The 25,107-nt window shown below is 43.3% G+C and overlaps 5 protein-coding genes across 5 annotated transcripts in view; all 5 read right to left on the bottom strand.

Moving 5' to 3' along the window:
- The window catches only part of LOC311242449 (protocadherin alpha-C2-like), a gene marked incomplete at both ends in the record, with an annotated part of 81,914 nt that extends 61,015 nt beyond the window's left edge, over window positions 1–20,899 (bottom strand). Inside the window, 2 exons of the mRNA XM_084331412.1 lie at window positions 19,521–19,653; window positions 20,737–20,899. Of these exons, the coding sequence (XP_084187538.1) occupies window positions 19,521–19,653; window positions 20,737–20,899 (296 nt within the window). The remainder of the gene's footprint in view (window positions 1–19,520; window positions 19,654–20,736) is intronic.
- Window positions 5,906–8,281, bottom strand: LOC311242334 (protocadherin alpha-3-like; the record flags this gene model as incomplete). The annotated part of the gene is made up of 1 exon (XM_084331282.1): window positions 5,906–8,281. The coding sequence occupies one exon, from the start codon at window positions 8,279–8,281 to the stop codon at window positions 5,906–5,908; it is 2,376 nt and encodes a 791-aa protein (XP_084187408.1).
- LOC311242336 (protocadherin alpha-8-like) lies at window positions 10,810–13,125 on the bottom strand (the record flags this gene model as incomplete). The annotated part of the gene is made up of 1 exon (XM_084331284.1): window positions 10,810–13,125. The coding sequence occupies one exon, from the start codon at window positions 13,123–13,125 to the stop codon at window positions 10,810–10,812; it is 2,316 nt and encodes a 771-aa protein (XP_084187410.1).
- On the bottom strand, window positions 14,516–16,891 carry LOC311242371 (protocadherin alpha-3-like; the record flags this gene model as incomplete). Its single annotated transcript, XM_084331328.1, has 1 exon — window positions 14,516–16,891. One exon carries the CDS (start codon window positions 16,889–16,891, stop codon window positions 14,516–14,518), a length of 2,376 nt encoding a protein of 791 aa, XP_084187454.1.
- Window positions 20,900–22,569: 1,670 nt separating the features above from the next.
- Window positions 22,570–24,945, bottom strand: LOC311242333 (protocadherin alpha-8-like; the record flags this gene model as incomplete). The annotated part of the gene is made up of 1 exon (XM_084331281.1): window positions 22,570–24,945. The coding sequence occupies one exon, from the start codon at window positions 24,943–24,945 to the stop codon at window positions 22,570–22,572; it is 2,376 nt and encodes a 791-aa protein (XP_084187407.1).
- Between the last annotated feature and the right edge of the window lie 162 nt (window positions 24,946–25,107).

Here is a 25,107-nt window from a genome sequence, read left to right as displayed (position 1 = left end):
AAACATGCACACACACCGTCAAACAAACAAACGCACGGTTATCTGTTTGACCCGTCTTTTCCTCACAGGTACAGAGGTATGCCTATAACTGTGGTGGATCCGGACTCATCAGTTATGGTCGTAGACGGATCTTCATGATCAATATGTTTTAATAGTGACACACATTATATAAAGTACATGTATAGGTTCCATGAGCCTGGGCTTAAGAGGAGCGCTCTCATCCTGGCCAGCTAGGAGAACACTGAGCTTAAGAGTAGAGAGGGGGGGGGTGGTTCACGGCGTAGCCCCTTGGCTCTCATCAAGGTGTGAGATTGAACCCTTTCACTGCCACACGACAGAAGGTTAATAACCTTTCACTACCACACGGACAGATGGTTAACAGTCTGTAGTGTGTTAGTGAAAGGGGTTAACCTTATGTCGTAGGGTTGTGAAAGGGTTAGAAGAAGAAGAAGAAGAAGAAGAAGAAGAAGAAGAAGAAGAAGAAGAAGAAGAAGAAGAAGAAGAGAAGAAGAAGAAGAAGAAGAAGAAGAAGAAGAAGAAGAAGAAGAAGAAGAAGAAGAAGAAGAAGAAGAAGAAGAGAAGAAGAAGAAGAAGAAGAGTGGCAGTGAAGGGGGTTAACATTCTGTATTGTCACAGTGAAAGGTTAACCCTTAGGTAGTGTGGTTGTGAAAGGGGTTAACCCTTTTTTGTCGTGTGGCAGTGAAGGGGGTTAACATTCTGTATTGTCACAGTGAAAGGGTTAACCCTTAGGTAGTGTGGTTGTGAAAGGGTTAACCCTTTGTCGTGTGGCAGTGAAGGGGGTTAACATTCTGTATTGTCACAGTGAAAGGGTTAACCCTTAGGTAGTGTGGGTGTGAAAGGGTTAACCCTTTGTCGTGTGGCAGTGAAGGGGGTTAACATTCTGTATTGTCACAGTGAAAGGGTTAACCCTTAGGTAGTGTGGGTGTGAAAGGGTTAAGCTAGTGTTTGGGGCAACAAAGAGGGAATCCTCCACGTCGCAAAGTGGTCGTCTGTATCGCCACGGTTACTGTGCGTCGTCTGACTGTTACTGTCTGTCTGCCCTCTGAAGGCTGTGACTCTACATGAGGACTGTGACTCTGCACTGGCTGGAGGAAGAAACAGAGGAAGAAGACACAGATAAAGAAGAAAGAGAGTAAGAAGACACAGAGAGGAAGAAGACAGAGAGAAAGAAGAAACAGAGTAAGAAGACACAGAGAGGAAGAAGACAGAGAGAACGAAGAAACAGAGTAAGAAGACACAGAGAGGAGGAAGACAGAGAGAAAGAAGAAACAGAGTAAGAAGACACAGAGAGGAGGAAGACAGAGAGAAAGAAGAAACAGAGTAAGAAGACACAGAGCGGAAGAAGACAGAGAAAGAAGACACAGAGAAATAAGACACAGCGAGGAGGAAGACCGAGAAAGAAGACAGAGAGAAAGAAGAAAGAGAGTAAGAAGACAGAGTAAGAAGACACAGATAGTGTGGGACACATCGCTACACCTCTCAGGAGGGCATGTGTTCCTTTCTAAAAATACTCCTCGCTCAAAGGATACGCCAACGCAAGGGATGAACTACACTCCCTTTTCACAGTGTTTAACGGTGTACAGAGTGTATCACCTTTGTGGAACGTCTCATAGCCAGTTTGGAAAGTCATGCCATATGTTCAGCCATTGGGAAACATTCAGAAATGGGAATGTTACAATCCAAATGATTCTGGGGTATAAAGTTGGCCCGTGTCGTGAATGGAGGTCACAGTGGGGGGTAGAACTAAAGGAATAGCCTGCAGGGAAGGTCTTCTTTTCAACTGTTCAGGTACGTTTTGTTATGTATATGATATGAGTATGCGATCTCATAAATGAGATTAGGGGCGACAGTGGCTCAGGAGGTACAGCAGTCGTCTGGCAATCCGGAGGTTCCCGGTTCGATTCACGCTCCTCCCGGGCAGCGTGTCGATGTGTCCTTGAGCAAGACACTTAACCCCTAACTGCTCCCGATGAGCAGGTCGGCACCTTGCGTGGTCGCCTCCGCCGTCGGTGTGTGAACGTGTGAGTGAGCGGGTAAAATGTGAGGAACAAAATTCTAAAGCACTTTGGATAAAAGCGCTATATAAAAAAGCAGCCATTTACCATTCTCAGTTTCAGTTTCAATGGCTACTGGCTATTGAGTTGTAGAATTATAAAAGGGAATTATGTAAAAGATTCCAAAAAACATACACCTGAGAGAGCAAATCGGTGGGAGGGGTGATGACTTTATCTGGGCTTCGATACTGTATGAGATGCCCTGTGGTGCTCGGTCCTATGCATCTATAGAGCAAACAACAATATTCACTGTATCAGGAAAAGCTTATGTGTCATATCAATCGTTATCGACGCAGCCCTGTTCGCAATCAGGAAGAGTCACAAAATGTGATGTTAAGAAGCCGTAGAACAGCACTTTACAAAGACAACGCAGGAGGAATATGCTTTTCCCCAGGACTGTAGGCCTGATGATGAACTCTGCACTCTGCACTCTATCCTCTTCACCCAACACATGCACTATTATGCACCGTCACTTTACCTGACTACCTGGTTACCTTTTATACACTGTGTATTTTTCAGTGTCTTATGATGATGACTGTGATGATGATGATTTATTATGTGTGTCTTTTTATTTGATTGCCCTGTACCGTCTCTGATTGAACACAGACGATTTCGTTGTATATGTGCCTCGCTATACAATGACAATAACACCGAATGGAATTGAATTGAATACGACTCCTCTGTCTGATATGTTCCTTTTGAGCATGCAGCCGTGTTTGTAATGAGAATCAAACAGAGAGCTGCCTGTACGTCACAAGGCCTGCAACACGGCTCCGACCCTGTTATTGCTGTAACAGAACTAAATAAATTGCATGTGTGTGTGTGTCCCTATGTGTGTTGCATCATCTCGCGCATGTGTGTTCGCTGCATGATGTGTGCTACAAATAAAGACTTCTAATTAAAGACTTTTTCTACTTCAAGAACTGACCTCTGTGACCAAATCAGTCTGAACATGTTAATACGCTGCGATTTAGTTCTCAGATCCATACCTTTAGTTCATCGTTGTTTCCACGGACACAGTGAATAAACGTGGCTGCACGGACACCGCGGGGTGAAATTATTTAACTTTTTTCCACTCGTTTTGGGTTCTTATTCATAAAGTAGACTAAAGATATGGGGGGGGGGAAATGTGTAAACTATTATCTATTGAATATGTGAATGTAAAATAATAAGAGTAGAGGTGGCATCGGTTTGTTTACATTCTCTTTGGGTCGAGATGTTTGACGGCGGACCATCGTTCAACTCTCTGCGTAGGAGTGAGAGTCAGTGTACTGCAAGGTGCGTGTGTGTTTGTGTGTATGAGTGTCAGCGTACAATTATGACATCATCAGTGTGCGTCAGAGGAGAATTAGTCCATTCAATTTGTTTACCAATCGGAAAAAATAATAATACAAAAAAAAACCTACACAATCTAATTTGTAAGCGGTGCATTTTATATAACAGCTTTTATCCAAAGCGCTTTACAATTTGTCACTCACACATTCACACACCGACGGTGGAGGCAACCACGCAAGGTGCCAACCTGCTCATCGGGAGCAGTTAGGGGGTTAAGTGTCTTGCTCAAGGACACTTCGACACGCTGCCCCGGGGAGGAGCGGGAATCTAACCGGGAACCTCCAGATTACCAGACGACTGCTCTACCTCCAGAGCCTCACCGTCACAATCTGAAGCGACAATGTGACTCAAGTGTTACAACCAGCCTGACGTCTTCATCACAGACACCTGACGTCTTCATCACAGACACCTGACGTCTTCATCACAGACACCTGACGTCTTCATCACAGACACCTGACGTCTTCATCACAGACACCTGACCTCTTCATCACAGACACCTGACCTCTTCATCACAGACACCTGACGTCTTCATCACAGACACCTGACCTCTTCATCACAGACACCTGACCTCTTCATCACAGACACCTGACCTCTTCCTCACAGACACCTGACGTCTTCCTCACAGACACCTGACGTCTTCCTCACAGACACCTGACCTCTTCATCACAGACACCTGACGTCTTCATCACAGACACCTGACGTCTTCATCACAGACACCTGACGTCTTCATCACAGACACCTGACCTCTTCATCACAGACACCTGACCTCTTCATCACAGACACCCGACGTCTTCATCACAGACACCTGACGTCTTCATCACAGACACCTGACGTCTTCATCACAGACACCTGACCTCTTCCTCACAGACACCCGACGTCTTCATCACAGACACCTGACGTCTTCATCACACAGACACCTGACGTCTTCATCACAGACACCTGACGTCTTCATCACACAGACACCTGACGTCTTCATCACACAGACACCTGACCTCTTCATCACACAGACACCTGACCTCTTCCTCACAGACACCTGACGTCTTCATCACAGACACCTGACGTCTTCATCACAGACACCTGACGTCTTCCTCACAGACACCTGACATCTTCATCACAGACACCTGACGTCTTCATCACAGACATCTGACGTCTTCCTCACAGACACCTGACGTCTTCATCACAGACACCTGACGTCTTCATCACAGACATCTGACGTCTTCCTCACAGACACCTGACGTCTTCATCACAGACACCTGACGTCTTCATCACAGACACCTGACGTCTTCATCACAGACACCTGACGTCTTCATCACAGACACCTGACGTCTTCATCACAGACATCTGACGTCTTCCTCACAGACACCTGACGTCTTCCTCACAGACACCTGACCTCTTCATCACAGACACCTGACCTCTTCATCACACAGACACCTGACGTCTTCATCACAGACACCTGACGTCTTCATCACAGACACCTGACGTCTTCCTCACAGACACCTGACGTCTTCATCACACAGACACCCGACGTCTTCATCACACAGACACCTATTCAGGTCAGCCCTCTCTCTGTATACAAACCCTGCAGGAGCAGGTGAGAGATTACGAGACTCCAGACAATAGCAGAGAGCACGATGTCAGACATGGATTTAGTTCACACAGTATGAACAGCAAAGCACCAAGGGATTCAAGTTCAATTGGCTTAATCCCTTGTAGAAGGAAAAGGGGGAAGAGGCAGGGGATTGTTTTCTGCTCCTAAGCCTGTCAGAGGATGATTGCTGAACAGGAATCTTTTTTTTCCCGACCAGAACTCCGGACTCTGACTCCTGATATTATGACGACCATCATACAGATCCTTGATCATTGCATCCGATATACTGTAGGAAAATGATGTCCAAATTGTTCATTACACTGGTATTTCTCACCTCTCCAGACGCCCGCCTCCTGTCAGGGACCACTAGAGTATTTCCATTGCTGCCCGGGACTATAGTAGAACCTATTTAACATTTAGTCATTTAGCTGAACGCTTTTATCCAAAGCGACTTACAAGTTCTGTATGACAATTCAGCAGGAAGGGTACAACTCTATCAGCTGAGTAACAATGTTCATCCCAGTGTTGAGTGCATCATCATATAGCAGTAGAACCGGGGTCCAACTAACATGTACCGTTTGTCTCCAGATTAGGAAGAAACACTATTGTAGATTAACTGCGTTCATATTTTAACACAAAAGTGCTGCCAAGGAGGGTTCTGGTAAAAAAAAAAAAAAACATTTCAGCACCACGGACAGTGACCAAGCTGTATTATGAATTACTCTGCATTGCCAAGGTGCCCTCTCTGATATGAATGAAAACTTTCTAATGAAAGAAACAAATCAAACTGTTGATCAGACAGTATACTAACATCGTATTGACAGGAGCTCTGCCTTATGACAGTGTGTGAGCACAAGGAGTTATCCGCAATAAAGAATCAAATAAAAGAAGGAAATGAGGACTGATGTTAAAGGCCTCTTACCTCTCCAGACGCCCGCCTCCTGTCAGGGACCACTAGAGTGTTTCCATTGCTGCCCGGGACTATAGTAGAACCTATACTCATTCTGGGTCCAACTAACATGTAGCGTTTGTCTCCAGATCTGTACTGGATGCTGTGGCACAGTGTCCCGTCGTAATTCACATCTTGTAAATACTTGGAGGAACAGTCTGTGGTCTTGGAGCACTGCATTACAATCAACACGATGATACTGATGAGAAAAAGTGTTGAAACTGAGCCCAAAGTTATCATCAGATAAAATGTCACATTGTTCTCCTCCTCGTCTTTTGCTGCACTTTTAACATCAGAAGCTGCAAAAGCCTCTTTGGGCTCCACAGCGTTGACCATCACAGTAGCTGTTGCTGACAGTGAAACGTTGCCATTGTCTTTGACCAGTATGACCAGTTTCTGCTCAGCCTCGTCTGTCTCTGTGAAGGAGCGAAGTGTTCTTATCTGTCCGGTATAGCGGTCCAAACCAAAGAGACTGTGGTCACTAACTTCCAGCAGTGAGAATAATAACCAGCCGTTATATCCTATATCAGCGTCATAGGCTCTCACTTTAGCCACCAAATGGCCTGCGTTCACATTGCGGGGAATCTCCTCCACACCTTCAGCAGAACCGTTAGTGTTGACTGGATACAAGATGACTGGAGCGTTGTCGTTCTGATCCAGAATGAACACGTTCACTGTGACGTTGCTGCTTAGTGGTGGAGTTCCAGAGTCTGTGGCAACAACTTGGAATTGGAACTTTTTCAAAGTCTCAAAGTCAAAACTTTTTAGTGCCAATATATCTCCATTTTCTGAGTTTATGTTCAAAAACGAGGATAGTTTATTATCATTGCTTCCATCTCTCAGGATATGATATGATATCAGAGCATTATCACCCTCGTCACGATCAGAGGCCCTCACTGAAAACACAGAGGATCCTGGTGAGTTATTCTCAGTCACATAGAAAGTATAGGGACTCAGTGAAAACTCTGGTCTGTTATCATTCACATCTGATACACCAACAGTTATAGTCTTTTCAGATGAAAGGGTCGGCTGTCCTGCGTCCTTGGCATATATTGTTATAACATACATGGATTGTTTCTCTCTATCCAGCGCTGACTTAGTTACTAAAGAATACATGTTGTCTTGTAAAGAAGGTGTCAAAGTGAAAGGAACAACCTCACTAATAGAACAAATTACTTTTCCATTGAGACCAGAGTCCAGGTCGTTGACACTAATATGAGCCACTGTGGTTCCAGGTCTGGAATCTTCTGGGATGGCGCTGGAAAATGACGTCACCTCAATCTCAGGTGCATTATCATTCATATCAACTATCTTAATTATGACGCTTTTTTCTGTAGTTAATGGGGCAAGGCCTTTATCAGAGGCTTGGATTTCGATTTCATACCTGTCTTTGTGCTCATAATCAATAAGGTCCTTCACAGTTATTTCACCTGTTGATGAGTTTATATCAAAAAGTTTAAATAATCTCATACTAACACTATTGCCAAATGAGTACACTACATCACCGTTTGGACCATCATCCACATCAGTGGCATTCACCTGTATGACTGTAGTTCCTATCGGAGCGTTTTCACGGAGCAATACAGAGTACACGCCTTTCGTGAAAACAGGCGTGTTGTCATTAACATCCAACACGTCTACTCGAATCTTCATATCGCCAGATTTCGGAGGTCTTCCGCCATCTAAAGCAGTCAGCACCAAAGAGTGGCTCCCCTTAGCCTCCCTGTCTAAAGCCTTTTGTAAAACTAAAATCGGTATTTTCCCATCTTCGCCCTTATCCTTAACCTCGAGACGAAAGTGATCGTTCTGACTGAGCTTGTACTGCTGAACGGAGAATTGACCGCCGTCTGGATCGCGCGCAGCCTGGAGCTGAAATCTCGCTCCCGGCAATGCGGACTCGGACATCTCCAACCGTTTCTCTGACTCGGGGAAGCTGGGAGAATGGTCATTTACGTCCAACACCTCCACGGCGACGTAATGGATCTCCAGCGGGTTTTCCAGCACCGTTTTCAGGTTAATCAAACACGCACCGCTCCGTTCACACACCTCCTCCCGGTCGATCTGTCGGTTCACGTACAATACGCCATCGTCGTGGTTCACGTAGAAAAGCGGCTCGGCGGACCCGGATACGATCCTATAGCTCCGGTCTCTCAGCGTGCTCCTGTCCAGTCCTAAATCCTTGGCTATGTTCCCAACGACAGTTCCTTCTTTAACCTCCTCGGAGATGGAATATCTGATCTGAGCCGACGCGCCGCTCCGCAACAGAATCAAAGCAACCATGACGGCGACGCACCGTGGTCGCTCCGACCACGTCTCGCGTCCTCTTTGTTCCATGACTAAAGACGAATATAACCGTAATCCAATGGAAGAGCTATAAACACAAGGGCACTTCGTCCGCCATATTAATACGCAAATGTTCGATATCCTCCCACAAGGTTTTGGGAACGCGGACGATTCTTAAATGTTCGCCCAGCTGCCAAATGATGCTGCCGATGCCGAAAGACTGAAAGAAGATCTGAGGAGGGGTGGAGCCACATGCAGCGTCTGACGAACAGGTCGAAAAGAGTCGTCGTTGTATCCATGCACTGACACCATGCGTGCCCAAATCACACTGCAGGAGATTTTCAAAGACGGCGTTCTGATAAGCTGAATTGTATTGTAATAAGTATAGAAAAAAAACAATACTCTAAAATGGGCGACAGGGCTCGGGAGGTAGAGCAGTCGTCTGGCAATCCGGAGGTTCCCGGTTCGATTCCCGCTCCTCCCGGGCAGCGTGTCGATGTGTCCTTGAGCAAGACACCTAACCCCTAATTGCTCCCGATGAGCAGGTTGGCACCTTGCATGGTTGCCTCCGCCGTCGGTGTGTGAATGTGTGAGTGAATGGGTAAAAAATTTGCTATATAAAAAAGCAGCCATTTACCATTTAAAGTCGTATTATTATTATTAATAATGGTGGAAGAAGAAGAAGAAGAAGAAGAAGAAGAAGAAGAAGAAGAAGAAGAAGAAGAAGAAGAAGAAGAAGAAGAAGAAGAAGAAGAAGAAGAAGAAGAAGAAGAAGAAGAAGAAGAATGTGTATTAGCTGTTCCCTTGGCTTACATTGCAACAAGTAAAACAGCATAAATAACCTGCATTCCTATTCCCTGCCACCAACAAGTGGCAACTGGCGTACTGATAGCAATAATGCCTCAGCACCTTGGACAGTGACAATATGGTTTCAGAGGCTGTATATAACTCATACAAGGGACATCGCTCTGTGAGATGAAAATGGTAAATGGTGCATTTATAATAGGGATGGGCATTTTAAAGAAAAATCCAGATCGATTGATTGCATGCTATATACTCGATTGATCGTGTATTACTCGAAAGGAGGATGACTACCGGCTGGAGGTGGAGCGGACACTAATGTGGTGCTGAGAACACAACCTCATACTCAATGAAAGCAAGACTGTTGAACTCATCATTGACTTTAGGAAAACCACACCCACTAAAACACCCATGCTCATCAACAATCAACCCATTTCAGCCACAGACACATTAAAATACTTAGGAACATACATCAGCAATAAACTAAACTGGGATCATCACACCACTCATCTACTCAAAACAGCCAATCAAAGACTATTTCATCTGAGACAACTTAAGAAATATAAGGTTAGGAAGAACTTAATGATACAATTCTACACAGCCATAATACAAAACATTATTTCTCTATCCATCACTGTATGGTACGGCAACACACCCAAACACACACTACACAGACTAGACAGGATCATTAAAAGGGCATCCAAAATCATCAACTGCAAACTCCCCACCCTGGACTCCATACACAAACATCACACCATCACACGCGCAAACAAAATCATTAGTGACCCCCTGCACCCAGCTCATCACCTCTTCCAACACCTCCCCTCTGGTAGGAGGTTCAGGTCACTAGGTAGTCGCACGGTTAGGTTCAATAACAGTTTCTTACCCAAGGCCATACAACTGCTTAACTCCAACTCCTCCTAAATTTACCCCCTGCTGTTATGTTTCTTCTGGTCTAGGTTACATTGAACTGTCATCTATAGTTTTATGTACTGTACTGTTTCTGTCATGTATTTGTTCTAGGTGGTGTTTTCTGTACTGTACTGTTCCATGTTTTTTTTTATGTTTTTGTGGTGTATTGTCGCAGATACCACCTGCACCGTGCTTGAATTCCACCGGCCTGGCCATGTGGCAATAAAAGGAACTTGGACTTGAAAAGGGAAAAAAAACGTAATATTTTAATTTATTTTGGGGGGGGGGGGTTAAACTTATTTTTGTTCATTCACGTATATATGTTTAAGGCAACCAACAAACAGTTATAATCGTACACATACATGTGAAAAGATATGAAAGAAAAGAAAGAAAAAAAAGATTTCATCAAAAAAATTATTCGATTTTTTTTTTTTTTTTTTTTCTCATAGCAATCGATTACTCAAGCCCATCCCTAATTTATATAGCGCTTTACAATTTGTTCCTCACATTTCACCCATACATTCACACACCGAGGCAAAGATGCAAGGTGCCAACCTGCTCATCTGAAGCAATTAGGGGTTACGTGTCTTGCTCAAGGACACTTGGACACGCTGCCTGGGAGGAGTGGGAATCGATCCGGGAAGCTCCGGATTACCAGACGATTGATCTACCTCCAGAGCTACTGTTGTAGAGGGACTTATCCAATCCAAACAAACAAGAAGGTGTATAATGTATGAAGAAAAGGGATTGACATTCTAGGCCATAGCCTACCCAGAAACATGCAATACTGATAGCCTAATCAATTTAGGATATGGAAAAGTAAGTTGAATGGTGTTTTACAATTAAGGAAACTCATCTTTAAAATATCATCTTACCTCTCCAGACGCCCGCCTCCTGTCAGGGACCACTAGAGTATTTCCATTGCTGCCCGGGACTATAGTAGAACCTATACTCATTCTGGGTCCAACTAACATGTAGCGTTTGTCTCCAGATCTGTACTGGATGCTGTGGCACAGTGTCCCGTCGTAATTCACGTCTTGTAAATACTTGGAGGAACAGTCTGTGGTCTTGGAGCACTGCATTACAATCAATACGATGATACTGATGAGAAAAAGTGTTGAAACTGAGCCCAAAGTTATCATCAGATAAAATGTCACATTGTTCTCCTCCTCGTCTTTTGCTGCACTTTTAACATCAGAGGCTGCAAAAGCCTCTTTGGGCTCCACAGCGTTGACCATCACAGTAGCTGTTGCTGACAGTGAAACGTTGCCATTGTCTTTGACCAGTATGACCAGTTTCTGCTCAGCCTCGTCCGTCTCTGTGAAGGAGCGAAGTGTTCTTATCTGTCCTGTATAGCGGTCCAAACCAAAGAGACTGTGGTCACTAACTTCCTGCAGTGAGAATAATAACCAGCCGTTATATCCTATATCAGCGTCATAGGCTCTCACTTTAGCCACCAAATGGCCTGCGTTCACATTGCGGGGAATCTCCTCCACACCTTCAGCAGAACCGTTAGTGTTGACTGGATACAAGATGACTGGAGCGTTGTCGTTCTGATCCAGAATGAACACGTTCACTGTGACGTTGCTGCTTAGTGGTGGAGTTCCAGAGTCTGTGGCAACAACTTGGAATTGGAACTTTTTCAAAGTTTCAAAGTCAAAACTTTTCAGCGCCAATATGTCTCCGTTTTCAGAGTTAACATTAAGAAAGGAGGCTACTTTGTTATCTTCACTTCCATCTCTCAGGATATGATATGATATCAGAGCATTATCACCCTCGTCACGATCAGAGGCCCTCACTGAAAACACTGAGGCTCCTGGTGAGTTATTCTCAGTCACATAGAAAGTATAGGGACTCAGTGAAAACTCTGGTCTGTTATCATTCACATCTGATACAACAACACTAATAGTCTTTTCAGATGACAAGGTTGGCTGTCCTGCGTCCTTGGCATATATTGTTATAACATACAGGGACTGTTTCTCTCTATCTAGTGTTGACTTAGTTACTAAAGAATACATGTTGTTTTGTAAAGATGGTGTCAAAGTGAAAAGAACTTCTTCACTAATAGAACAAATTACTTTTCCATTGAGACCAGAGTCCAGGTCATTGACACTAATATGAGCCACTGTGGTTCCAGGTCTGGAATCCTCAGGGATGGCGCTGGAAAATGACGTCACCTCAATTTCAGGTGCATTGTCATTTACATCAACAATTTTTATGTTCACGCTTTTTTCGGTAACAAGGGGTGCTGTGCCTTTGTCAGAGGCTTGGATTTCGATTTCATATTTGTCTTTGTCCTCATAATCTATTTGACCCTTCACAACAATTTCACCGGTTACTGGGTTGATATCAAACAGTTTGAATAATCTATCACTCACGCTGTTCCCAAATGAGAAGACGACCTCTCCATTTGAACCGTCATCCAAATCAGTTGCATTTACCTGTATCACTTTCGTGCCTATGTTTGAATTTTCATTTAGCAGCACCGAATATACATCTTTTGAGAAAACAGGTGCGTTATCGTTTACATCCAACACATCCACAATAATTTTCATATTTCCTGATCGTGGGGGTTTGCCCCCATCAACTGCAGTAAGCACTAACGTGTGTCTCCCGCTAGACTCTCTGTCTAAAGCCTTTTGTAAAACTAATATTGGAATTTTCCCATCTTCCCCCTTATCTTTCACCTCTAAACGGAAATGTTCATTTTGACTGAGCTTATATTGCTGAACGGAAAATATACCACCATCAAAATCTCGTGCCGGTTTCAGTTGAAATCGCGTCCCTGGCAACGTGGATTCAGATATTTCCAATCGTTTTTCTTTCTCAGGGAAACTAGGAGAGTGGTCGTTTATATCCAGCACCTCCACTGTGACATAGTGGATCTCCAGTGGGTTCTCTAGAACCGTTTTCAGGTTGATCAAACACGTACTGCTTCTCTCGCAAACCTCCTCTCGATCCACCTTTTTACTGACGTACAAGACTCCGTCATTCTGATTCACATGGAAAGGGGATTCGGAGGAGCCGGACACGATTCGAAATCCTCTCCCCTTTAAGCCACTCAGATCGAGTCCCAAGTCCTTAGCTACATTCCCAACGACGGTTCCTTCTTTTACTTCCTCGGAGATGGAATATCGTATCTGAGCCAAAGCTCCATTCCACAAAAGCAACAAAGCAACCATGAACACGATCCACTGCCGTCGTTCTCTCCGCGCCTCGCGCACTCTTTGTTCCATGACGAGCCAGACAACGAAAACGGTAGAAATCCACAGGAACTACAACATAATTATGAAGTGCACATGATCCATCATAATAAAATAAGCAGACGTTCCCTCGCCTTTCCAAAAATGCAGTAATGTAAGACAGGTAGGCTATGATACAGACGTAAGCGCGCGCTCGCAAATGATTTTTGCCAATGCAGAAGTAGCTAAACCATAAAGGGGTGGACCCACATGTAGCCAATGACAAACAGCTCTGCCAGGATCTTTATATTAAGATTACACTGACACCATGTGATACAGAACGAGATTGCAGTATATTCCAAGAGCCTATTCCAAAGAGAAATGCCTGCAGATATAAAGGAATTCAACCACCAACTAAATCTTCTGTACATAGAAAATATAGTAGGAAAACACATTGTTGAAAACTGTAGAACATGCTCCAAAATGTTGTACAATTTATGTTGCACAATTTGCGTTATGTAAAGTAAAGATAGGATCATCCATATTCAAAATCTACTGCATCAATTTAAGTGCGTTGAAACAACAGGTGTCAGCACCATGGACAGCGCAGCAGACACTTCAAACTAGAGGCGTCATGTGACTGATCTATGGGACGGAGCTCTCTCACATGTAATCAAAATATTCCAAAGAAAGATTACTCACCAGTCATAATATGCTTACACAAGTTGCTCTTATCTATTTTATGGTATTTTTCATACACGTTAAATGCCTTAAGGGCGTTTGGGAATATAGAGGCTAGACATGACTGGTGTGATACTAGACAAATGGAAACAATATGAGCACAACTCATTACAATTATTTTTGCTAACCACTTTTCCGTGGGTCAACTTAAACACTGGCTCATCTTACCCCACTCTCCCCTAAGCCTCACAATGTTTCATGAGGGGTTGTAATAGGGTACGAGATTGGTGAGATACAATTAAGGAAAACAAAGTTGACCTCTTTAGACATACGCTACAAATTATACTAAAATGTATGCATATTATTATCAGGTACAATGCCATTCCTCCTCCCATTTTAATATACCATATACAGCTGCCATACAAATGGAAAAAAGGAAAAAAACGCTATTGTAGATTAACTGCATTAATTTTTAACACAAAAACGCTGGCAATGAGGGTCCTGGTGGATAAAAACGTTTCAGCACCACGGACAGCAACAAACTGCATGGCATTGCCACAGTGTGGACACTGTTTACTGAAAGAAGCCAATCAAACTGTTGCTCAGACATTATACTAACATGTTACTGACAGAAGCTCTGCCTTGTTACAGTGGGTGAGATCAAGGAGGCTACAGGTTATAAATAAAAAGAAGGAAATGAGGACTGATGTCAAAGGCCTCTTACCTCTCCAGACGCTCGCCTCCTGTCAGGGACCACTAGAGTATTTCCATTGCTGCCCGGGACTATAGTAGAACCTATACTCATTCTGGGTCCAACTAACATGTAGCGTTTGTCTCCAGATCTGTACTGGATGCTGTGGCACAGTGTCCCGTCGTAATTCACGTCTTGTAAATACTTGGAGGAACAGTCTGTGGTTTTGGAGCACTGCATTACAATCAACACGATGATACTGATGAGAAAAAGTGTTGAAACTGAGCCCAAAGTTATCATCAGATAAAATGTCACATTGTTCTCCTCCTCATCTTTTGCTGCACTTTTAACATCAGAAGCTGCAAAAGCCTCTTTGGGCTCCACAGCGTTGACCATCACAGTAGCTGTTGCTGACAGTGAAACGTTGCCATTGTCTTTGACCAGTATGACCAGTTTCTGCTCAGCCTCGTCTGTCTCTGTGAAGGAGCGAAGTGTTCTTATCTGTCCTGTATAGCGGTCCAAACCAAAGAGACTGTGGTCACTAACTTCCTGCAGTGAGAATAATAACCAGCCGTTATATCCTATATCAGCGTCATAGGCTCTCACTTTAGCCACCAAATGGCCTGCGTTCACATTGCGGGGAATCTCCTCCACACCTTCAGCAGAACCGTTAGTGTTGACTGGATACAAGATGACTGGAGCGTTGTCGTTCTGATCCAGAATGAACACGTTCACTGTGACGTTGCTGCTTAGTGGTGGAGTTCCAGAGTCTATGGCAACAACTTGGAATTGGAACTTTTTCAAAGTCTCAAAGTCAAAACCTTTTAGTGCCAATATGTCTCCGTTTTCAGAGTTAATGTTTAAAAACGAAGTTAGTTTATTGTCATCACTTCGATCTCTCAGGATATGATATGAAATAAGAGCATTATCACCCTCGTCACGATCAGAGGCCCTCACTGAAAACACTGAGGCTCCTGGTCCGTTATTCTCAGTCACATAGAAAGTATAGGGACTCAGTGAAAACTCTGGTCTGTTATCATTCACATCTGATACAACAACAGTTATAGTCTTTTCAGATGAAAGGGTTGGCTGTCCTGCATCTTTAGCAACTATTGTTAGAAGATACAGAGACTGTATTTCTCTATCCAGTGTTGACTTGGTTACTAAAGAATACATGTTGTCTTGTAAAGATGGTGTCAAAGTGAAAGGACCTTCTTCACTAATAGAACAAATTACTTTTCCATTGAGACCAGAGTCCAGGTCGTTGACACTAATATGAGCCACTGTGGTTCCAGGTCTGGAATCCTCAGGGATGGCGCTGGAAAATGATGTCACCTCAATTTCAGGTGCATTGTCATTTAAATCTACTATCTTTATATTTACGCTTTTTTCTGTAGTGAGTGGCACTAAGCCTTTGTCAGAGGCTTGTATTTCGATTTCATATTTGTCTTTGATCTCATAATCAATAAGGCCCTTGACAACAATTTCACCGGTTACTGGGTTGATATCAAACAGTTTGAATAATCTATCACTCACACTCCTCCCAAAGGAGAAAACTACCTCTCCGTTTGGACCGTCATCCAAATCAGTTGCATTTACCTGTATCACTTTTGTGCCTATGTTTGAATTTTCATTTAGCAGCACCGAATATACATCTTTTGAGAAAACAGGTGTGTTATCGTTTACATCCAACACATCCACAATAATTTTCATATTTCCTGATCGTGGGGGTTTGCCTCCATCAACTGCAGTAAGCACTAACGTGTGTCTCCCGCTAGACTCTCTGTCTAAAGCCTTTTGTAAAACTAATATTGGAATTTTCCCATCTTCCCCCTTATCTTTCACCTCTAAACGGAAATGTTCATTTTGACTGAGCTTATATTGCTGGACGGAAAATATACCACCATCAAAATCTTGTGCCGCTTTGAACTGAAATCTCGCCCCTGGCAACGTGGATTCAGAGATTTCCAATCGTTTTTCTTTCTCGGGGAAACTAGGAGAGTGGTCATTTATATCCAGCACCTCCACTGTGACATAGTGGATCTCCAGTGGGTTCTCTAGAACCGTTTTCAGGTTGATCAAACACATACTGCTCCCTTCGCAAACCTCCTCTCGATCCACCTTTTTACTGACGTACAAGACTCCATCATTCTGATTCACATGGAAAGGAGAATCCGTGGAGCCGGACACAATTCGAAATCCTCTCCCCTTTAAGCCACTCAGATCGAGTCCCAAGTCCTTAGCTACATTCCCAACGACAGTTCCTTCTTTTACTTCCTCGGAGATGGAATATCGTATCTGAGCCAAAGCTCCATCCCACAAAAGCAACAAAGCAACCGTGAACACGACCCACTGCCGTCGTTCTCTCCGCGCCTCGCGCACTCTTTGTTCCATGACGAGCCAGACAACGAAAACGGTAGAAATCCACAGGAACTACAACATAATTATGAAGTGCACATGATCCATCATAATAAAATAACTAGATGTTCCCTCGCCTTTCCAAAAATGCAGTAATGTAAGACAGGTAGGCTATGATACAGACGTAAGCGCGCGCTCGCAAATGATTTTGCCAATGCAGAAGTAGCTAAACCATAAAGAGGTGGACCCACGTGTAGCCAATGACAAACATCTCTGCCAGGATCTTTATATTACGATTACACTGACACCATGTGATGCAGAACGAGATTGCAGTATATTCCAAGAGCCTATTCCAAAGACAAATGCCTGCAGATACAAAGGAATTCAACCACCAACTCAATGTTGTCAGCATAGAAAATAGAAGAAGAAATAAATATGGCTAGAAGGCTGTATCATGATCCATAATGTTATGCAATTGAATGGGCCATGATTTGGAATATGAAAAGCTATGATGAGATGTGAGCATCCATATTCTAAATATTTGTATTAAACCCATTACAAATTAAGTAGCCGAATATGCTGAAACAAAGTAGGATTCAGCACCATGGACAGCGAAGCACAGACTTCAAACTAGAGGCTTCATGACTGATACGCAAAGCTGTCTCGCATGTAATCAAAACATTCCAATGCATAATTACTCACCACCAGACATCATATGACAACACAGGTTACTCATATTTGATAGAATTGCACACAGGGGAGAGCGGGGTAAGATGCGCCAGGTCTTCTATCAAATAACCCCTCTGCATAGAACAATTGGACAGAAGTAAAACAAGTACATCTATCGATATTTCATGATGTTTACACATTGAAATGATAAGGATGCATCTGCAATAAAGAGATATGAAAGTATGACTTAAATAAAAGTGCTCCTCTGGCTCAACTTGCCCCAAGCTAGGGGTACAGTAGGTTGATCCTAGCCAACATGTAAGTTCAGCAACACATGTGAAAACTGACCAACTGACTTTTTCAAGTAAAGATTTGGACACAATAAAAAATTATCTATTCATTTATCAAATACAACTGAGCAGCCCATTCTCCTTTCTTTTCAAAACAGTCTTGACACATTTTAAATGTTTCATTAGGTTTACTTTGAAACAATATGTTAAAGTGCAATTTAACTGCATTCCTTAAGTGTAAGACCATGGGATCTGTCAGCCAGCTGTTTAAAATGACCAGCATGTTTCTTCTTTAATCATATTTTAAGACCATCTTAGCCTCTCTGTATCCTAGGTTGAACCACTGGCTCAACTTACTCAAATTGCCATATAGAGTCATTCAGAACCAACTTTTTAGTATTTAGTTCACATATTGTTATACCTTGGTAGTTAATCAACATATATGCTATATATTTTAAAATCTTGATGAATTTGCACTAACACAACACTTTACAATAATTTTAGCTAACCACTTTTCCGTGGGTCAACTTAAACACTGGCTCATCTTACCCCACTCTCCCCTAAGCCTCACAATGTTTCATGAGGGGTTGTAATAGGGTACGAGATTGGTGAGATACAATTAAGCAAAACAAAGTTGACCTCTTTAGACATACGCTACAAATTATACTAAAATGTATGCATATTATTATCAGGTACAATGCCATTCCTCCTCCCATTTTAATATACCATATACAGCTGCCATACAAATGGAAAAAAGGAAAAAACGCTATTGTAGATTAACTGCATACATTTTTAACACAAAAACGCTGGCAATGAGGGTCCTGGTGGATAAAAACGTTTCAGCACCACGGACAGCAACAAACTGCATGGCATTGCCACAGTGTGGACACTGTTTACTGAAAGAAGCCAATCAAACTGTTGCTCAGACATTATACTAACATGTTACTGACAGAAGCTCTGCTTGTTACAGTGGGTGAGATCAAGGAGGTTACAGGTTATAAATAAAAACAATGAAAGAAGGAAATGAGGACTGATGTTAAAGGCCTCTTACCTCTCCAGACGCCCGCCTCCTGTCAGGGACCACTAGAGTATTTCCATTGCTGCCCGGGACTATAGTAGAACCTATACTCATTCTGGGTCCAACTAACATGTAGCGTTTGTCTCCAGATCTGTACTGGATGCTGTGGCAAAGTGTTCCGTCGTAATTCACGTCTTGTAAATACTTGGAGGAACAGTCTGTGGTTTTGGAGCACTGCATTACAATCAACACGATGATACTGATGAGAAAAAGTGTTGAAACTGAGCCCAAAGTTATCATCAGATAAAATGTCACATTGTTCTCCTCCTCGTCTTTTGCTGCACTTTTAACATCAGAAGCTGCAAAAGCCTCTTTGGGCTCCACAGCGTTGACCATCACAGTAGCTGTTGCTGACAGTGAAACGTTGCCATTGTCTTTGACCAGTATGACCAGTTTCTGCTCAGCCTCGTCTGTCTCTGTGAAGGAGCGAAGTGTTCTTATCTGTCCTGTATAGCGGTCCAAACCAAAGAGACTGTGGTCACTAACTTCCTGCAGTGAGAATAATAACCAGCCGTTATATCCTATATCAGCGTCATAGGCTCTCACTTTAGCCACCAAATGGCCTGCGTTCACATTGCGGGGAATTTCCTCCACACCTTCAGCAGAACCGTTAGTGTTGACTGGATACAAGATGACTGGAGCGTTGTCGTTCTGATCCAGAATGAACACGTTCACTGTGACGTTGCTGCTTAGTGGTGGAGTCCCAGAGTCTGTGGCAACAACTTGGAATTGGAACTTTTTCAACGTCTCAAAGTCAAAACCTTTTAGCGCCAATATGTCTCCATTTTCAGAGTTAATGTTAAGAAAGGAGGCTAGTTTGTTATCTTCACCTCCATCTCTCAGGATATGATATGATATCAGAGCATTATCACCCTCGTCACGATCAGAGGCCCTCACTGAAAACACAGAGGCTCCTGGTGAGTTATTCTCAGTCACATAGAAAGTATAGGGACTCAGTGAAAACTCTGGTCTGTTATCATTCACATCTGATACAACAACAGTTATTGTCTTTTCAGATGACAGGGTTGGCTGTCCTGCATCCTTGGCATATATTGTTAGGTCATACACAGATTGTTTCTCTCTATCCAGTGTTGACTTGGTTACTAAAGAATACACGTTGTCTTGTAAAGATGGTGTCAAAGTGAAATGAACTTCCTCACTAATAGAACAAATTACTTTTCCATTGAGACCAGAGTCCAGGTCGTTGACACTGATATGAGCCACTGTGGTTCCAGGTCTGGAATCCTCTGGAATGGCGCTGGAAAATGACGTCACCTCGATCTCTGGTGCATTGTCATTTAAATCGACTATCTTTATATTTACGCTTTTTTCTGTAGCGAGTGGCGCTAAGCCTTTGTCAGAGGCTTGGATTTCAATTTCATATTTGTCTTTGTCCTCATAATCTATTTGACCCTTTACAACTATTTCACCGGTTACTGGATTGATATCAAACAGTTTGAATAATCTATCATGCACACTGCTCCCAAAGGAGAAAACCACCTCTCCGTTTGGACCGTCATCCAAATCAGTTGCATTTACTTGGATCACTTTTGTGCCAACCTTGGCGTTTTCATTCAGCTGCACTGAGTAAACATCCTTTGAGAAAACAGGTGCATTATCATTTATATCTAACACATCGACAACAATATTCATGTTACCTGACCTCGTGGGTTTCCCTCCGTCAATTGCAGTGAGCACTAACATATGCCTCCTAATCGCCTCTCTGTCTAGTGACTTTTGTAAAACTAAAGTAGGGATTTTTCCATCTTCCCCTTTATCTTTCACTTCCAAACGGAAATGATCATTTTGACTCAGCTGATACCGTTGAACTGTAAAGACACCACCGTCGGAGTCCCTGGCTGCTTTCAGTTGAAAACGGGTCCCTGGTATGGCCGACTCGGAGACTTCTAACAGTTTCTCTTTTTCGGGAAAACTGGGAGAGTGGTCGTTCACATCCAGCACCTCCACTGTGACATAGTGGATCTCCAGTGGGTTCTCTAGAACCATTTTCAGGTTGATCAAACACGTACTGCTCCGTTCGCAAACCTCCTCTCGATCCACCTTTTTACTGACGTACAAGACTCCGTCATTCTGATTCACATGGAAAGGAGATTCGGAGGAGCCAGACACGATTCGAAATCCTCTCCCCTTTAAGCCACTCAGATCGAGTCCCAAGTCCTTAGCAACATTCCCAACGACGGTGCCTTCTTTTACTTCCTCGGAGATGGAATATCGTATCTGAGCCAGAGCTCCATTCCACAAAAGCAACAAAGCAACCATGAACACGACCCACTGCCGTCGTTCTCTCCGCGCCTCGCACACTCTTTGTTCCATGACGAGCCAGACAACGAAAACGGTAGAAATCCACAGGAACTACAACATAATTATGAAGTACACATGATCCATCATAATAAAATAACTAGATGTTCCCTTGCCTTTCCAAAAATGCAGTAATGTAAGACAGGTAGGCTATGATACAGACGTCAGCGCGCGCTCGCAAATAATTTTGCCAATGCAGAAGTAGCTAAACCATAAAGAGGTGGACCCACGTGTAGCCAATGACAAACAGCTCTGCCAGGATCTTTATATTAAGATTACACTGACACCATGTGATACAGAATGAGATTGCAGTATATTCCAAGAGCCTATTCCAAAGACAAATGCCTGCAGATACAAAGGAATTCAACCGCCAACTAAATCTTCTGTACATAGAAGATATAGTAGGAAAACACATTGTTGAAAACTGTAGAACATGCTCCAAAATGTTGTACAATTTATGTTCCACAATTTGCATTATGTAAATTAAAGATAGGATCATCCATATTCTAAATCTACTGCATCAATTTAAGTGCGTTGAAACAACAGGTTTCAGCACCATGGACAGCGCAGCAGACACTTCAAACTAGAGGCGTCATGTGACTGATCTATGGGAAGGAGCTCTCTCACATGTAATCAAAATATTCCAAAGAAAGATTACTCACCAGTCATAATATGCTTACACGGGTTGCTCTTATCTATTTTATGGTATTTTTCATACACCTCAAACGCCTTAAGGGCGTTTGGGAATATATAGGCTAGACAGGACTGGTGTGATACTAGACAAATGGAAACAATATGAGCACAACTCATTACAATTATTTTTGCTAACCACTTTTCCGTGGGTCAACTTAAACACTGGCTCATCTTACCCCACTCTCCCCTAAGCCTCACAATGTTTCATGAGGGGTTGTAATAGGGTACGAGATTGGTGAGATACAATTAAGCAAAACAAAGTTGACCTCTTTAGACATACGCTACAAATTATACTAAAATGTATGCATATTATTATCAGGTACAATGCCAACCCTCCTCCCATTTTAATATACCATATACAGTTGCCATACAAATGGAAAAAAGGAAAAAAACACTATTGTAGATGAACTGCATTAATTTTTAACACAAAAACGCTGCCAATGAGGGTCCTGGTGGATAAAAACGTTTCAGCACCACGGACAGCAACAAACTGCATGGCATTGCCACAGTGTGGACACTGTCGACTGAAAGAAGCCAATCAAACTGTTGCTCAGACATTATACTAACATGTTACTGACAGAAGCTCTGCCTTGTTACAGTGGGTGAGATCAAGGAGGTTACAGGTTATAAATAAAAACAATGAAAGAAGGAAATGAGGACTGATGTTAAAGGCCTCTTACCTCTCCAGATGCTCGCCTCCTGTCAGGGACCACTAGAGTATTTCCATTGCTGCCTGGGACTATAGTAGAACCTATACTCATTCTGGGTCCAACTAACATGTAGCGTTTGTCTCCAGATCTGTACTGGATGCTGTGGCACAGTGTCCCGTCGTAATTCACGTCTTGTAAATACTTGGAGGAAGAGTCTGTGGTTTTGGAGCACTGCATTACAATCAACACAATGATACTGATGAGAAAAAGTGTTGAAACTGAGCCCAAAGTTATCATCAGATAAAATGTCACATTGTTCTCCTCCTCGTCTTTTGCTGCACTTTTAACATCAGAAGCTGCAAAAGCCTCTTTGGGCTCCACAGCGTTGACCATCACAGTAGCTGTTGCTGACAGTGAAACGTTGCCATTGTCTTTGACCAGTATGACCAGTTTCTGCTCAGCCTCGTCTGTCTCTGTGAAGGAGCGAAGTGTTCTTATCTGTCCTGTATAGCGGTCCAAACCAAAGAGACTGTGGTCACTAACTTCCTGCAGTGAGAATAATAACCAGCCGTTATATCCTATATCAGCGTCATAGGCTCTCACTTTAGCCACCAAATGGCCTGCGTTCACATTGCGGGGAATCTCCTCCACACCTTCAGCAGAACCGTTAGTGTTGACTGGATACAAGATGACTGGAGCGTTGTCGTTCTGATCCAGAATGAACACGTTCACTGTGACGTTGCTGCTTAGTGGTGGAGTTCCAGAGTCTGTGGCAACAACTTGGAATTGGAACTTTTTCAAAGTCTCAAAGTCAAAACTTTTCAGCGCCAATATTTCTCCGTTTTCAGAGTTAATGTTAAGAAAGGAGGCTAGTTTGTTATCTTCACCTCCATCTCTCAGGATATGATATGATATCAGAGCATTATCACCCTCGTCACGATCAGAGGCCCTCACTGAAAACACAGAGGCTCCTGGTGAGTTATTCTCAGTCACATAGAAAGTATAGGGACTCAGTGAAAACTCTGGTCTGTTATCATTCACATCTGATACAACAACAGTTATAGTCTTTTCAGATGACAGGGCTGGCTGACCTGCGTCCTTGGCATATATTGTTAGAACATAGTGGTCCTGCTTTTCCCTGTCGATAGGAGATTTAGTGACTACAGCGTACATGTTATCCTGTAAAGATGGCATCAATGTAAAAGGCACATCCTCACTTAGAAAACACAACACTTTGCCGTTGAGACCATAATCTAAATCGCTAACACTGATCAATGCCACTGTGGTTCCAGGTCTGGAGTCTTCTGCAATTGAGTTTGAAAAGGACGTGACTTCAATTTCTGGGGCATTGTCGTTCACGTCAACTATTTTTATTTTTACGCTTTTATCTGTTTTCAATGGCACAATCCCCTTATCAGAAGCCTGTATATCAATCTCATAGTTATCTTTCACTTCGAAGTCTATGGGTCCTTTTACGATGATTTCCCCAGAATTGGCATCTATGTCGAAAAGTTTACGCAACTTACTATTCACATTGCTACCGAAAGCGTAAATTACCTCACCGTTCGAACCTTCATCCAAATCAGTGGCATTCACTTTTATAACTGTTGTGCCAATCGGAGCATTTTCACTCAACGTTACAGAGTACGCATCTTTTGTGAATATTGGTAAATTGTCGTTTGCATCCAAAACATCAACAATGAGTTCCACGGTCCCGGACCTAGGTGGCTTTCCTCCATCAATAGCGGTCAGTTTTAACGTGAGCCTTTTCATAACCTCCCTGTCGAGCGGCTTCTGTAAAAGTAAGACAGGGAATTTTCCATCCTCGCCTCGGTCTATAACTTCCAATCGAAAATGATCATTGTGACTGAGTTTGTATTGCTGGACGGAAAATACACCGACGTCAGCGTCCGCCGCCGCTTGCAGTTGAAACCGCGTCCCGGGTAACACAGACTCTGAGATTTCAATTTGCTTTTCTTTCTCTGGGAAACTGGGAGAGTGGTCGTTCACGTCGAGCACCTCCACCGCCACATAGTGGATCTCCAGTGGGTTCTCTAGAACCGTTTTCAGGTTGATCGAACACGTACTGCTCCGTTCGCAAACCTCCTCTCTGTCTATCTTCCTATTGACGTATAATATACCGTCGTTTTGATTCACCCGAAAGAGGGGCTCAGTCGCGCCAGCCACGATACGATACCCCCTCTCTTTCAGCGTGCTCTTATCTAGTCCCAGGTCCTTGGCGATATTCCCAACGACAGTTCCCTCTACAACCTCCTCGGGTACAGTGTATCGTATCTGCGCTGAGGCTCCGGTCCACAAGAGATCCAACACAACCACGACGGCGACCCACGCTCGACGCTCCCTCCAGGGCTCGTGTCCTCTTTGTTCCATGACGTGGAAGTGATACAGAATATTCCACCAACACTATAACTGAATCATAAAGGATACGTTGCTCATTGTATCCCAGATCGTAATAAAAGGTGAGCCATGTCCAGAGGTATGCCAGAAATCAAATGAAGATATGATAGGTTGTATCCCAGATATGATAGGCTA

The sequence above is a fragment of the Notolepis coatsorum genome (genome assembly GCF_963971535.1).
Source record: "Notolepis coatsorum genome assembly, chromosome: 16".
Lineage (NCBI taxonomy): Eukaryota > Metazoa > Chordata > Actinopteri > Aulopiformes > Paralepididae > Notolepis > Notolepis coatsorum.
Note: the sequence above shows the minus strand (reverse complement) of the source record. Positions and strands in the feature narration are given on the sequence as shown.